Source organism: Mesoplodon bidens (assembly GCF_964165515.1).
Source record: "Mesoplodon bidens genome assembly, chromosome: 20".
NCBI lineage: Eukaryota > Metazoa > Chordata > Mammalia > Artiodactyla > Ziphiidae > Mesoplodon > Mesoplodon bidens.
In genome coordinates, this window is record NC_138181.1 from 9,150,047 (window position 1) to 9,163,603 (window position 13,557).

The 13,557-nt window shown below is 38.9% G+C and overlaps 1 protein-coding gene across 1 annotated transcript in view; it reads left to right on the plus strand.

The window, feature by feature from the left end:
* The window catches only part of KAT6A (lysine acetyltransferase 6A), a 108,934-nt gene that overhangs the window by 64,051 nt on the left and 31,326 nt on the right, over positions 1-13,557 (plus strand). The window contains exons 6-8 of the mRNA XM_081221089.1: positions 714-849; positions 2,182-2,498; positions 4,932-5,050. Of these exons, the coding sequence (XP_081077215.1) occupies positions 714-849; positions 2,182-2,498; positions 4,932-5,050 (572 nt within the window). The remainder of the gene's footprint in view (positions 1-713; positions 850-2,181; positions 2,499-4,931; positions 5,051-13,557) is intronic.

Sequence of the window (13,557 nt, forward strand, 5' to 3'; positions counted from 1 at the left end):
GAAATAATTTTCTCAACACTACTCATTAATAAATACTGTATTAAATTGTCATGAAGGAGTTCTGGTTGAATAAATGGACATGTAAAAACAAACAAAAAAAACACACCAAAAGAAAAAAGTAAGAGTGATCCCTTTCTCCCACTTATTTATTTATTCAGCCATTCAAATCATTATGGACTCATGGATATTTATTTTATTCTATGGCTTATAGTCCATTGCTGTGATTATTCCTTTTTTTCTGGATTGACCCACATCTGGCTGTTGGCAGTTCCTTCACGTTGGCTTCTGGGTCCTTTTCACATGCCTTCATCATCTGTTGAGCACTTCTTTATTTCCTGGCACCACAAGCTGTTCCAGGTCATCTTGTATTTTCCCAGCTCCAGCCCTGGACTCAGCCATTCCTCTATGGGAACCTGGCTTCTTTTCTTGCAGAACAGTAATTAGAAGCCCGTATGTGGGTTCTGGGTATAAAGTGAGGATCAGTGGACTTCAGCCATGTGTGGCCTTCAGGATATTTGTGAGTCTCTTCTAGTTGTTTGTAGAATTTTGTGTGTGTATGTTTTCATGTTTATTTTTCTAGGGGGCTTTTATCAGATTTTCAAATGAGAGTCCTTGACCTGAAAGAGGTTAAGAACTCCTGGCTTAAAGTATCTGAACTCTTTCACTGCATTTATGTCCATTGTGCTTTTATGTGGAATTTTCTTTCTTTATAGGCATGTGGATATGTCAGATATGTCGACCTAGGAAAAAAGGACGAAAACTTCTACAGAAGAAGGCGGCACAGATAAAACGGCGCTATGCTAATCCAATAGGACGTCCAAAAAACAGGTTAAAGAAACAAAACACGGTGTAAGTTGTACTTGTGGCAAGGTGAGGGGAGAAGAGCGTAGGGTCTTCTCTGTAGCACAGGGTTCACTTGTCTGCTCTGTGAAAAGACACGCAGTTGTCACAGCTGCCACTTTTATATAACAATAATGGCTAACTCTTACTGAGCCCTTAATAAAGTACCAAGGCACTCACTGTTCTAAGTGCTTGACGTGTGTTAAATCATTTAATTCTCCCACCAGCCCAGTGAAGTAGGTACTGTTGGTACTCACCTTTTTCAAAGGAGGATACTGCAGTCTAGAACGATTAACTTGCATAGTTTATAGTAAGTGTTCAGCTGAGATTAAAACCCCAATAGGCTGGCCCCAAGGTCTGGCTCTAAACCGTTACCTTAGATTGCTTCTTTTACCTAAAAAACAAGGAAGAAAAAATTACGTTATTGAAGCATTTCACAGATTCTTCTCTTGATGTAATCTCAGTAGTTTATTTCTGTTATATGTACAGATTGCTGGATAGCTTCTCCTGTTGAGGTCATAGCTAAGTCCCATTTCTGTGTCCTGAAGTAAAATAATGTGGATTTTCATCTGTTAGCAGAAATCAGGGATATAATTATCTCTTGTGGACTAGAAAACTGGGCTAGGTTTGGAGGAGGTGGGGCAAGATTAAGTAGCTAATTTTCTCTTTTCTTTGGAGTATCTTTACAGTAATTCACCTTTGATGATACGTAAACTATCTTTAGGCCTGTCAGCCTCTCACAAAATTTACCCACCCTTTGTACACTTAAGACGAAGGTGGTATAGCTGAAATGAGTGGGCATTAGCAGCTTGAAATACATAGAACCAGTATTGTAGTTCATATTTTAAATCTTAAATCAAGCTTTAACTTTCCTGTAAAAAGATCTTTTGATTCCTGACCTGCAGAGAGTAACCCATCCTTATGTTTAGAGGTAAGAGTGTAGCTCGTGAGTTGGTGCATAGATGCTTGGACTTCATACCTGGAAAGGTCTTAGTCTTTCTCTGGTACAACTCTCATTGTATAGATGAAGACACTGTTGTTAAAAGAGAATGTGATTTGTCCAAGATGTGCAGCTAGTAAGTGGCAGAATTATGACTCAGATATGCCCTCTGACTCCTGGCCTAGGATTCTTTTCTCTATAAAATGAATAGGCTTCCCAGAAATAGATGTTTCTAATAACATTACTTTTTAGTCATATAATTTTACAGTTTATGGAATATTCTTAACAATATAGATTTTTAAAATATAGTTGTAGGTTATTTAGTGTGTGTTATATATTAAATAGAAACCATATAAAGATTTCTTTTTAATAGTTTCCCTTTTCCCTGTTTGATTCTTTAGGTCAAAAGGTCCCTTCAGCAAAGTTCGAACAGGCCCTGGAAGGGGTCGGAAACGTAAAATCACTCTCTCCAGCCAGTCAGCATCGTCATCAGAAGATGGATATCTAGAGCAAATAGATGGCTTGGACTTCTGCAGAGATGGCAGCGTCCCCTTGAAGTTCAATAAGAAAACCAAAGGGCTCATCGATGGCCTTACCAAATTCTTTACCCCTTCCCCTGATGGGCGGAAACCTCGAGGGGAAGTGGTGGACTACTCTGAGCAATATAGAGTCAGGAAAAAGGGCAACAGAAAATCAAGCACTTCCGATTGGCCCACAGGTAAAAGTTGTTCACTTAGAAACAAAAAGTATTCCAGAGTGTGTTATTTGGAATAACAATAGTTATCTAGAGTAGATTTATATTTGATTATTAAAAATTGGTCTTGGACTATAAGAATGTGCTAAATATATGTATGTAGGTGATACTCAGGTGATAACTATGGCAGGAACTTAGAGGCTAGAGATGAAGTTGGAGAATGGACAAGTAGGAGTTTTAGACAAAAGAAGATGCTTCTGCCTACAGAAATTTGGTGTATAACCTTGACTCAAGGATAACTTTATGTAATATTTCATAAATTACAAAATAAATTATGTGATGAACATCAAGGTGCTTACTTTATTCCTGGAAGGAAATTGCAGAGTATAGGTAAATATTGGGTTGCCCAGAAGTTCGTTTGGGTTTTTCCAAGCCTGAACAAAGTTTTGGGCCAACCCAATAAAATGCTGTTGATATGAGTATAAGTGAAAGACCAAATTATATGCAAATATGATGAGGTCATTGATTTTTCTACTTCAGATCTTGGCAAATACAGTTGTAATTTTTCATGGATTATACTTAAAAAGAGAGAGAAAGAGAACCACAGCTTCACACCATTTGCTTATGTGTCAGGCTCAGGTCCCTAGTTTTCAAAGTAGAAAACATCTGTGGAGAAGAGTTAAAAGTATAGCAGATAATTCAAGTCAGAGGAGAACATTTTGATGAGCTGTCCAGATAATTAGAGCCGGTCTTATCGCTGTTGAGTTGCGAGAGCCTAACCGTGTGAAGAAAGTTAGAAAGGGCTCTGAGGAAAGCAGAAGAAAAAGAATGGGCTCTAGGATCACAGGGCCGAATCTGTAGTGTCTCATGTGCTGCAAGGACTTCCTTAACTTTTATTTCCTTCCCCGCAGTGTCCCATTGGTGATTGTATTCACTGCTTCATCATTCCTGCTTATATCAATGATTGATTGGTCCACTGCAGGAGAGAAAAATCCTCATCCTTGTCAGGTCCCCCCTTTTATGCTGTATTGATTGGCTTTTCACCTGAGTGGCAATCAACTAACTACAGTTTAAGCATTTAAGTACTTTTCATGTCTTTATCAGCCACATAGACTGTAGATAAGCTCCACTCTGAGTACATTTATCTAAGAAAATATGCAAGCCATTTAGGTTGGATTTAGGAAGGAATCTCTTAAAGCAGATCGTGATAAAAGGCATTTTTGAATTAACCATTTCACTGGCTGTGGATTATTAGAAGAATCTACTGGAAGGCGTTAGAAATTATTAGAGCAAATGTATAAAGTGTATGGAGAACCAATATTGAGCTTTAGGCATTGGTATGAGCTTTTGCTTTAATTGGCTCTGTCATTTTCTTTATGAATTGTAGAGTTTAAGAAGCAATCTGCACCATCTGGTACAATGCTACGGAATACTGTGCTAGATCTGTGCCTGCATCCGTCTGTGTCATGCACTAGGGGGCATTAAAGGCACAGAGTATCTTCAGATTATATATGTATTTTTCAGTTTAGGAATATTGTCAAGAGTGAGTCCTTGTCCTTCTTCTTCTTACACTAAATGAGTAAATGTATGGGCAATTGATTTTTAAAAGAGAACTGTCTGTCACTAATGGGTTTTTTTCAGCCATACTCATACAGAGAGGAAGTGAGACCACATCAGTGTCGTCTTCAAATGCAAAGGATAGTGATCTACTTAACCCCTCAATGCTCCTCTCACGCATTTCTTTACCCATTTGAGGAAGGTGCATCATTTAGTGTATGCTTATTATAATTTGTCACACTTAGCCGGAGGATTACCATCTGTGATACTCAGGCTTTGGAGTTTGCTTTAAAAGGGTACCAGAATGTGAGGGGGGTCGGTAGTACTTGGGATCAGTTAAAGTAGCCATTTGAAATACATCTTCTTGTTGAGATAAGAATGTATTGGCCTTATGAAGATTGCAGAATCATTGAGAATTTTAAAAGGAGCAAAATTTCCTTGTTTTGCTCTGAAGTGATAAAAATTACGTCTTGCTATAACATAAACTTCTTCCATACCACCAAAGAATGAAGAAGCAACATTTGCATGTTGACATGTTAAACTCATATTAAAAGTTTTATATTCATGTTATTTCAAAATAGACTTCATACTTCTTAGACCTTTTTCCTGTTCTACTTTTATATGTATGTATGTATATACTGAAATATAATCTCTTTTAATGAAGTTTCAATTTAGTTATTTAGCTAGTATTTTTAAGCAGCTTTAAGTCAATTCACGGTTTTCATTATAAGGCAAGATATAATATGTACGTATTATTTATTGACTAGTATCTTTCTGGGAGTCAGTTATGTTATCCTCTTCTCTTTTATATAAATAATATTAAGACTTTGGAAATTTGTTCTAGTTCATGTACTAAACTGAAGGTAGCATTAATAACGTGAGCCCTTTCTTAATGTGCAGACAATCAGGATGGCTGGGACGGCAAACAAGAAAGTGAGGAACGGCTTTTTGGGAGCCAGGAAATCATGACTGAGAAAGATATGGAATTATTTCGTGATATCCAAGAACAAGCACTGCAGGTAAAGTTGAATATTCAGATGGGACAAACAGTTTGTTCATGGATGAGAAACAGAGGATTAATTATATTGTGGGTAAAGCAGTAATAGCAATTTATCCATCTGATCTGCGGATAGATGTGGTTTGTGCGTGTGCATAGTTTGCTGGTGTTCTTTCCAAACCCATGATAACTGCTTTGGTTTTGCAGATAAACACATTGCTTTGACTACCAGTATCAAATGAGCTTGGTTTACTTATCAATATTTTCTGTCTTATGTATGAAGACGAGTTTAGGATTTTACCAAGAAACAAAAACCAAGCCTCTCTCAAGTGATAAAACACATACTCATTAATTCAGGAAATGTTTATTAAATGCTTCTGCCTTAATCCTCTGTTAACACGTAGCAAGATATAAATGTACAGACACAGAACCTACTTACATGCCAGATGCTAGAGATGCCAAGGTAAATGACAGGATTCCTTCTCTAGCCAGGAGAGACTTGTAAATAGATAATTTCCTTAATGTGAAAGTTTAATTATAGAATACATGGAATTGGGGGAGTGTGGGAGGCAAGTATGTACTTCTGTCTGTGGAGGTCAGAGGAGGAGTCGTTGAGGGGAAATACTACTTGAGGTCGTCTTAAGAATGTACAGGAGTGTATCAGGATGACAAGGAATGGGGTCCCATATAATTAGAAGGAACGGAAGTGTGAAGATTTGAAAATGGGGGGCAATGTGAAGAACATAGGGTATAGATAATGGCAGGAGAACAGATGAGAAGAGCGCAGGGGTACATCATAAAGGCTCTTTTGGATTGTGTTTATTTATCTTTTGTCTTTTCCTTCTTTGCCACCAACTCACTGTGTAAGCCAAGTTGAGTTCTGTCTCTTTTCTTGAAATGAAGAATTTATAAGGCTGATGCTGGGGATTCCTGTTGCGTAGGTGAAACTGTTTGGATTAAGAGACCCATTAGTGAATAGATTGTTTATGTAGAGTGTTTTTGAACAATAAAGACAACAGTATAAATATTCAGCAAACATTTACTCGGCATTTCACCGTCTTATGATTTAACCAGGTATTGGCTTTGAGTCAGGTAGATCTGAGGTCAAGCCTTGGTCTGTCATTTACTAACTTCTACTTCAGGCAAGTTGCTTCACCTCTGAAGGCATATTCTTTTCCGGACAATAAGTAAAAAAAAAAAAAAAAAAAAGTGTTTATAGGTACTGTAGTAGAAAGTTGCATGATGTTCAGTGGGAATTCAAAGGAGTTCTTCACTTTTTAAGAACCTTTTTTTTCCCTGAATAAGTTGCAGACATATGCTAATGCTTTTTATTCCTGCTTATTTGTGTGTATTTCCTAAAAACAAGGACGTTCTTCTACGTGACCGCAGTACAGTCATCGCATCAGGAATTTAACACCAATGAAGCATGTTACCTAATCTGGAGATTTTAATCGAATTTCACCAGCTGTACCACTAATGTTCTTTATAGCAAAAGGAAAAAAAAGCCTTGTCCTGGTCCACTGTCCAGTCTAGGATCATGTGTTTCGTTTACTTGTTGTGTCTCCTTAGTCTCCTTTAACCTGGAACACTTTCTCCGTCTTTATCTTTCACGCCCTCGACATTTTTGACGTGTGCAGGTCATTTATTTTGTTGAATGTCTACAGAGGTGACGTGTCCTCGTCAGCGTGTCATACCAGGAGGCACGTAGTAGGTGTTCGTCCTGTTACAAGTGATGTTAACTTGATCACTTGGTTACAGTGGTATCGTGCCTTGTTTCTTCTCTGTGAAATCATCTGCCCTCTGTAATTATTGATATGTATCTTGTGGGAATACACTTTATGTAAATATCCTGTTTCTTATCAAATTTTACCTGCTAGACTTTGCAGGTTGCTTTGATGGAATTAGATGATTTTCTAATTCCATCATTTATTTTACATTTATTAATTGGCATACTGCTGTTAGGAAGAGCTTTTCCTTCTTCCTATCAGTCTATCCATCCATCCATCCCTCCATCCATATGTCTATCTATCTATCTATGACTTGTAGATTCTTATTTTATGAGTTATCTTATCATTTGTTGCTATTGATATTTATTTTGATACTCAGATTGTTCCAGATTTGGGCAGGGGGAACTTCAAGCCGGCCGCTGCATCATTCCGACGTGTCTCTGTCATTTCTCCCCCCACACAGATTGAGAACATTTATTGTGATTTTAATCTCTACCTCACCCTTAACTTTGGTTTTTTTGTGTGTGTCACTTTCTCCAATTTATTCTGTTCATTTGGTGATTTTTTAAATTGAGGTATAATTGACATATAACATTGTATTAGTTTCAGGTGTACAACAAAATGATTCGATATTTGTATAGTCCATATTCATACTTACTTTTGGCCACAGCAGTATATCCTAGGCTCTTGTTGTTCTAGTTGTAGATTCAGCCATTTCTCTAAGAATCCCTGGTTCCTTTTATTGGAGAATAGGAGTCAGTGGTAGTTCTGTTCTTTTACTTGCTCAGGCCCAAAGAGGTCCTTGATTTTTTTTCTGTCTCGTGCTCTGTACGTATTCAGTTCATCAGCAAATCCTGTTGGTCCTGCCTTCACAATGTATCCAGAACATGACTACTTCTTTTCCCTTCCTCCTCTGTCTTAGCCTGAGCTGACGTCACCTCTGGCTTCGGCTGTTGTCATGTCTCCAGACTCATCATCTACTTGCTTCCACTCCTGTTCCTCACCCCAATCTTGAGTCTATATTCTTTATACAGGGCCCGGAGTAAATGCTTTGAAACATACCACGCCTCTGCCCAGAAGCCCTCCAGTGTCTGTCAGTCTTGCTTAGACTGTTTACAAAGGCCCACCGTGACCTTGTGCCTGCCCCCCTCTCCCACGCTGTCCTCCCACTCTTGCCCTTGTTGGCTCTGCTCCAGCCACGGGCCTCCTTCTCTTCCTCAGACACACCAGGCACCCTTCTGCCTTGGAGCCTTTGCACTTACGGCTCCCCGTTTGGATTGCCCTTCCTCTGGCCCAGACGTCTAGTTGGCGCACTCTGTTTAGGTCTCTGCTCCTGTCACCCATCAGAGAGGCCCTTCCTGCATCCCAAACTGAAATAGCATACATTTATCCCCACTGTATCACTCTGTGTCCCCCTACCTGCCTGCTTGTCCTGTATAGTACTTATCACTTCCTGAATGTAAATATTTATTTCTAGAACGTAAGTGCCTTGAGAACAGGCACTTTCTTTTTGGTCACTGCTTTATACCAAGTACCTGGAATATAGTAAAGGCTCAGTAAATATTTGTTTAATGAATGGATGTTTAAATGAACGTTTCTGCTGGGAGAAATGGGCCAGGAGTTGGAATAATAGGAGTGTGAAGAGAAAGATGACTAGGGAGAGTTAAAAGGGGTGCTGAGCCTTGCTGAGACCCAGTGGAGACAATATCAATTTGGATTGACAATAATCTGGCTAATTGTGTGTTTCTTCCGGCATTTTATTAAGCTTGTGATTGTCCATGTATGTATCTGGCACCAAAGAAATAACTAGATATTTGAATTCTAGTCTGTGCTTATTTTCGTTGGCAGTGCACTGAAATTCTGATGATGGTGGTATTTCTGCATGGGGTTCATTCATTTGGAATTCATGTGCCCGGCATGGAACTAGAGCTATAGGCTGAACAAAAAGTTGTAGCTTCTGCCTTCATGAAACTTTGCCTCATGAGTGAGACAGATAGTAAACAATCATACAAATAAATCTCTTATTACAAACTGGTAAGTAATAGGAAGAAAATAAGAATGCAGTGAGAGGTTATAGTAGATAACTTCCTGGTCCAGGTGTCTGGGATTCCTCTTTTAGGGCAGTGATAATTTACACAGGGACCTAAAGGTTGAGTGGAAAGTCAGCAAGGCACAAAACTACTAAGAAAAATGTTCCAGACATAGGGGCTGCCTGTGTAAACGTCTTGAGGCATAAAGGAGCTTGGTAAATTTGAGAAACTGAAAGAAGGCCAGTATAGCTAGAGTACAGTGAATAAAAGTCACAAAAGATGAAGCTGAAGAGATAAGCTGAGGACAGACGTTAGGATTGGGGTTCTTATTGTAACTGTAGTGGGAAACCATTGAATGATTTTTTTCGAAAATTCTTTTCCATTATGGTTTATTATAAGATATTGAATATAGTTCCCTATGCTATACATAGGTCCTTGTTGTTTATCTCTTTTGTATATAGTAGTGTGTATCTGTTATCCTGAACTCCTAATTTATCCCTCCCTGTCCCTTTCCCCTTTGGTAACCATTAGTTTGTTTTCTGTGTTTGTGAGTCTGTTTCTGTTTTTTAAATAAGTTTCATTTGTATCATTTTTTTTAGATTCTGCATATAAGTGATGTCATATGATATTTGTCTTTCTCTGACTTACTTCACTTAGTATGATAATCTCTAGGTCCATCCATGTTGCTACAAATGGCATTACTTCATTCTTTTTTATGGCTGAGTAGTATTCCATTGTATATATCTACCACATCTTTTTTTTTTTTTTTTTTTTAATGGCTCACAGGCCCAGCCGCTCCACGGCATGCGGGTTCTTCCCGGAGCGGGGCACGAACCTGTGTCCCCTGCATTGGTAGGCAGACTCTCTACCACTGCGCCACCAGGGAAGCCCTACCACATCTTCTTTAATCATTGAATGATTGTAGAAAGGAAATAGAAAGATCAGATTTGCATTGATTTTTTTTTTTTTTTTTGGCCACTCTATGAGGAATGGATTGGAATTAGGCAAGAGTCAAAGCTGGGAAACCAATTTAGAGGCTTTTTCAGTGATCCAGATGGAAGAAGATGGTGACTTAGACTAGAGAGGTGGCAGTGGAAATGGGAGAGAAGTGGAGGGATTTAGAATGCATTTCAGAGACGGAGTCAGCAGAACTTGGTGGTAGATTCAGCATGCAGTGTAAAGGAGCGGGAGGTTGTCAAGGACAGCTCCCAGGCTCTCTGACCTAATGTAACAGAGAAAGTGGGTTGAAGCCAGTGGGGAGAGTCACTATTGATTAGATTAGATGATGTTTTTAAATAATAGAAGCATTCATAAACATAACATACAAAGTCATTTTTGAGAGCCTAGATATTTAGTAGAAACTGCTTCAACCTTTGTTCCACAAATTTTGCAGGAAGATTTTATTACAGGGTCTTATGCTGTCTTCGTAACAAATAAATGATAAAGGAGTTAATATAGGAATCCATCCAACCAAAAACCCATCATTTATTAAGTACCTACTTTGTTCTAGAAACTATGCTAGGTGCAGGGGCTATGAATGAGACCTTGTTTTTATTTTCATAGAGCTTTTACCATTTAGTAGGAAACGTACTCACAAAAGCAAATCCAATAGTGATGGCTCATAGTGATGACCTTGAACAATTAAATTTTGTATGATACATTATCTCATTAAGTTGAGCATTATTGAAATGTTTAGCAAGTGCCACCCCCCCAAAAAAAGAGTCATCTATTAATTGTTTTTGTTTTGTTTTGTTTTTGTTTTTGTTTTAATTTCAGGAGAAGAATATAGTTTGCCTGGTACTGTGTTCCATCATTACTAGCTAGTCAGTGAACACTTCATAAAAAAGAGCCACCTCTAAAAAGAAAAACAGAAGCATAAGAAATTAGTAGTATAGGCTTTTGTTTGGAATTATATTTCAACAGTGATCTTGTGAGCTTGTAAGGAATGGTTTTTCTTAAAAGATGCATCACCAGAAAGAAGCATTTGTATTCAAGTCATTACACTGAAGAGCATAACAGCCTCCTCGAAATATATAGAATGATTTTTACATAAAATATCACCAAATAGCACATTATATTTCGATAGTAATTTTAGTGCTTTCTAATTTTGAAGGATTTGATTGTGTTTTTTTTGTGGTTCTAGAAAGTTAACAGCATTTTTGAAATCTGTGTGGGCCACTAAAATAATTTTCTTCTTTGCATAAAGAATTGAACAGTTAATTAGAAATGGAATAAACTAGGTTCAACAACTCTCTTCACCCTATGAGGTAAGGATTGTTATCCCTATTTAATTTAATTAAGTAATTAATTTTTTTCCTAGAAAAATGTTTATCTTAGAATTAACAAAACATGCATGTAAAAGTATTAACATTATATGCCCAGTGTCGCAACTACCTAAACAGTCATTCTCAAGCCAGGATGTACTTCAAAACCACCTTAACCTGCCTAGGCTCTGTTCGAATATTCAGAAACTCCAGGGACTGAGGAGAAAAGGGGCCCAGGTACAGTATTTAGGAAACACTTTCCAGATGATCTTGTAATTGGGAACTGCTCTAAGATATATGAGCCTGTTAGCTACAACTAGAATAGGAAAGTCAAGATGCAAAGGCGGTTCTATAACTTTAAGCAGTTAGTTCTCATCCACATTAACTGTCTGAGATTTTTGAAAGTGGTGACAGGTACATAGGTAACCAATGTATAGAGATTGTTTGGCGAATCTTCATCTTCGTTACGTTTTCTGGACAACTGCACATGGATACGGTATGTGACATTCCTTATTCCTTTGGCCCAGCAGCTTTGTTGAGCCTGTTGTCAACGCGCACATCTGGAGTTCCCATCTCCTTCATGGCAAATTTCTGGATTTCTTTGAGTGCCCGAAGGGCACGCTTCTTGAAACCCACTCCATTTTACACAAGGAAACCGAGACTTTTAGTTGAGTGACTTTCCTGAAGTTATGTAACTAGTAATGGTAGAGGTGGATTAGAGCTGGGGCCTGTGTGACTTCCATTTTTGTGCCCCTGATCACAGTAACCTCCTGCATTACCCTGTAAAAGATGTTACAGAGGCATCAAAATCATAAAGCCTGTACTGAATGCAAGTAGAGAAAGGTAAGATAAACAGCAAACAGTGGCACAGAGTACCAATTGATGTAATTTGTTGCTGTATTAAATGATATGGACTGTTCCATATGTTCACAGTATATTCTACGATTAGTAAGAGTTGGTATGATCTGAGATGGTCACAGAAGAAGCAGGATTTAGGTAAATGAAGAGAATGAGGGCTTACCAGGTAGAGTAAACAACATTAACTTCAGCTTTGAGGAATACAGTGTATATATTGTATTAATACAAGAGACATTGTGATTATTGGTCCATCAGGTCAGCAAATATTTGAGGGCCTACTATGTGCAGGTCATACTGTGGCGATGATGTAGAAACACGGTAGCTGCCTGTGAAGGTGTCATAACACGGGCAGTCCTTGCTTTGTGTGGTGCTGTGCTGATGGCGACACATGCATATCAGAATTGTGTTCGTGCTTCATGCACTCTGTAGCGACTGAGACTGGATCTCAGTTTTGATATGCATAAGTTTCAGTTAACATGGTAGCATGCAAAGCAAGGACTGCCTGTAGTTTAGTCTGAGAGGTAAAACTGCATGGAACATGGTTGGGTAATGGAAAAAAATACTGAATTACTGGTATAGGGCTGGATTTTAGAGGGCTTTGAAAGCTAGTAAGAGGATGTTAGTTTTAGCGTGCTGGGGTTTTAAGGTATCCCCATGACTGCTTTTTTTTTTTTTTTTTTTTTTTTGCCATATGCGGGCCTCTCACTATTGTGGCTTCCCGTTGCGGAGCACAGGCTCCGGACGCGCAAGCTCAGAGGCCATGGCTCACGGGCCCAGCCGCTCCGCAGCATGTGGGATCTTCCCGGACTGGGGCACGAACCCATGTCCCCTGCCTCGGCAGGCGGACTCTCAACCACTGCGCCACCAGGGAAGCCCCATGACTGCTTTTTTGTTGCTGGAGTGGACTCCTTGGGACTGCTGAAACTAGGGGTGGGAGCAGAGGGTTGTTGTAGTGTCTGAAGGCGTTTACCCGTTAATTATGAGTCACATATTGAAGGCTGTTTAGATGTATTTTGAGTTCATTCATTTGATGATTTAGCAAAATTTTATTGAGTATTTATTAAGATAGTGGTTAAGAGCCTAGGTATTAGAGACAGTCTGCACAGGTTCAAATCCTGTCTCTGCTGAGTGCCCTTGGTCAACCAGGTTACTTAATAGGTTTCTTGAAAGGATTAAATGAATTGATACTTGCAAAGCGCTTAGTGTGTCACTCATGTCATTTGGGGTGTTGGCCTTAGGTAGGAGCCTAGACCATTCATCCATAGCCTTAAGGAAGGGCAGGGTGTATGGCCACAAGGGTAGACATACAGATGTGCCGTGGAAAGTGGAAAGCTGCGGAAGCTCTCTTGATTGCTTCTTAGAAAGCAAAGGCATTGCTTGAATGTGAAGATGGGGTACAAGGTATTGGAGGCTTGAGGAGAGACAGGAGAAAGTAATGAAATAATCTAGAAGAACAGGAGAGTGAATGGAGTAGGGAAGCATCAAGCACCCATTGAGGTTAGTGGGTATGAATTATAAGTTGAGACTAGTGAGCATGGTTCTGTGTTTTTCTCTAATAGTGTTCAGATATGAGGGTAATAACTTGGATTGTGTTGGAATATTGAATTTAACCAGAGTTGGGATTCAGGAGAATCAGGAGAAAAGCAAGGA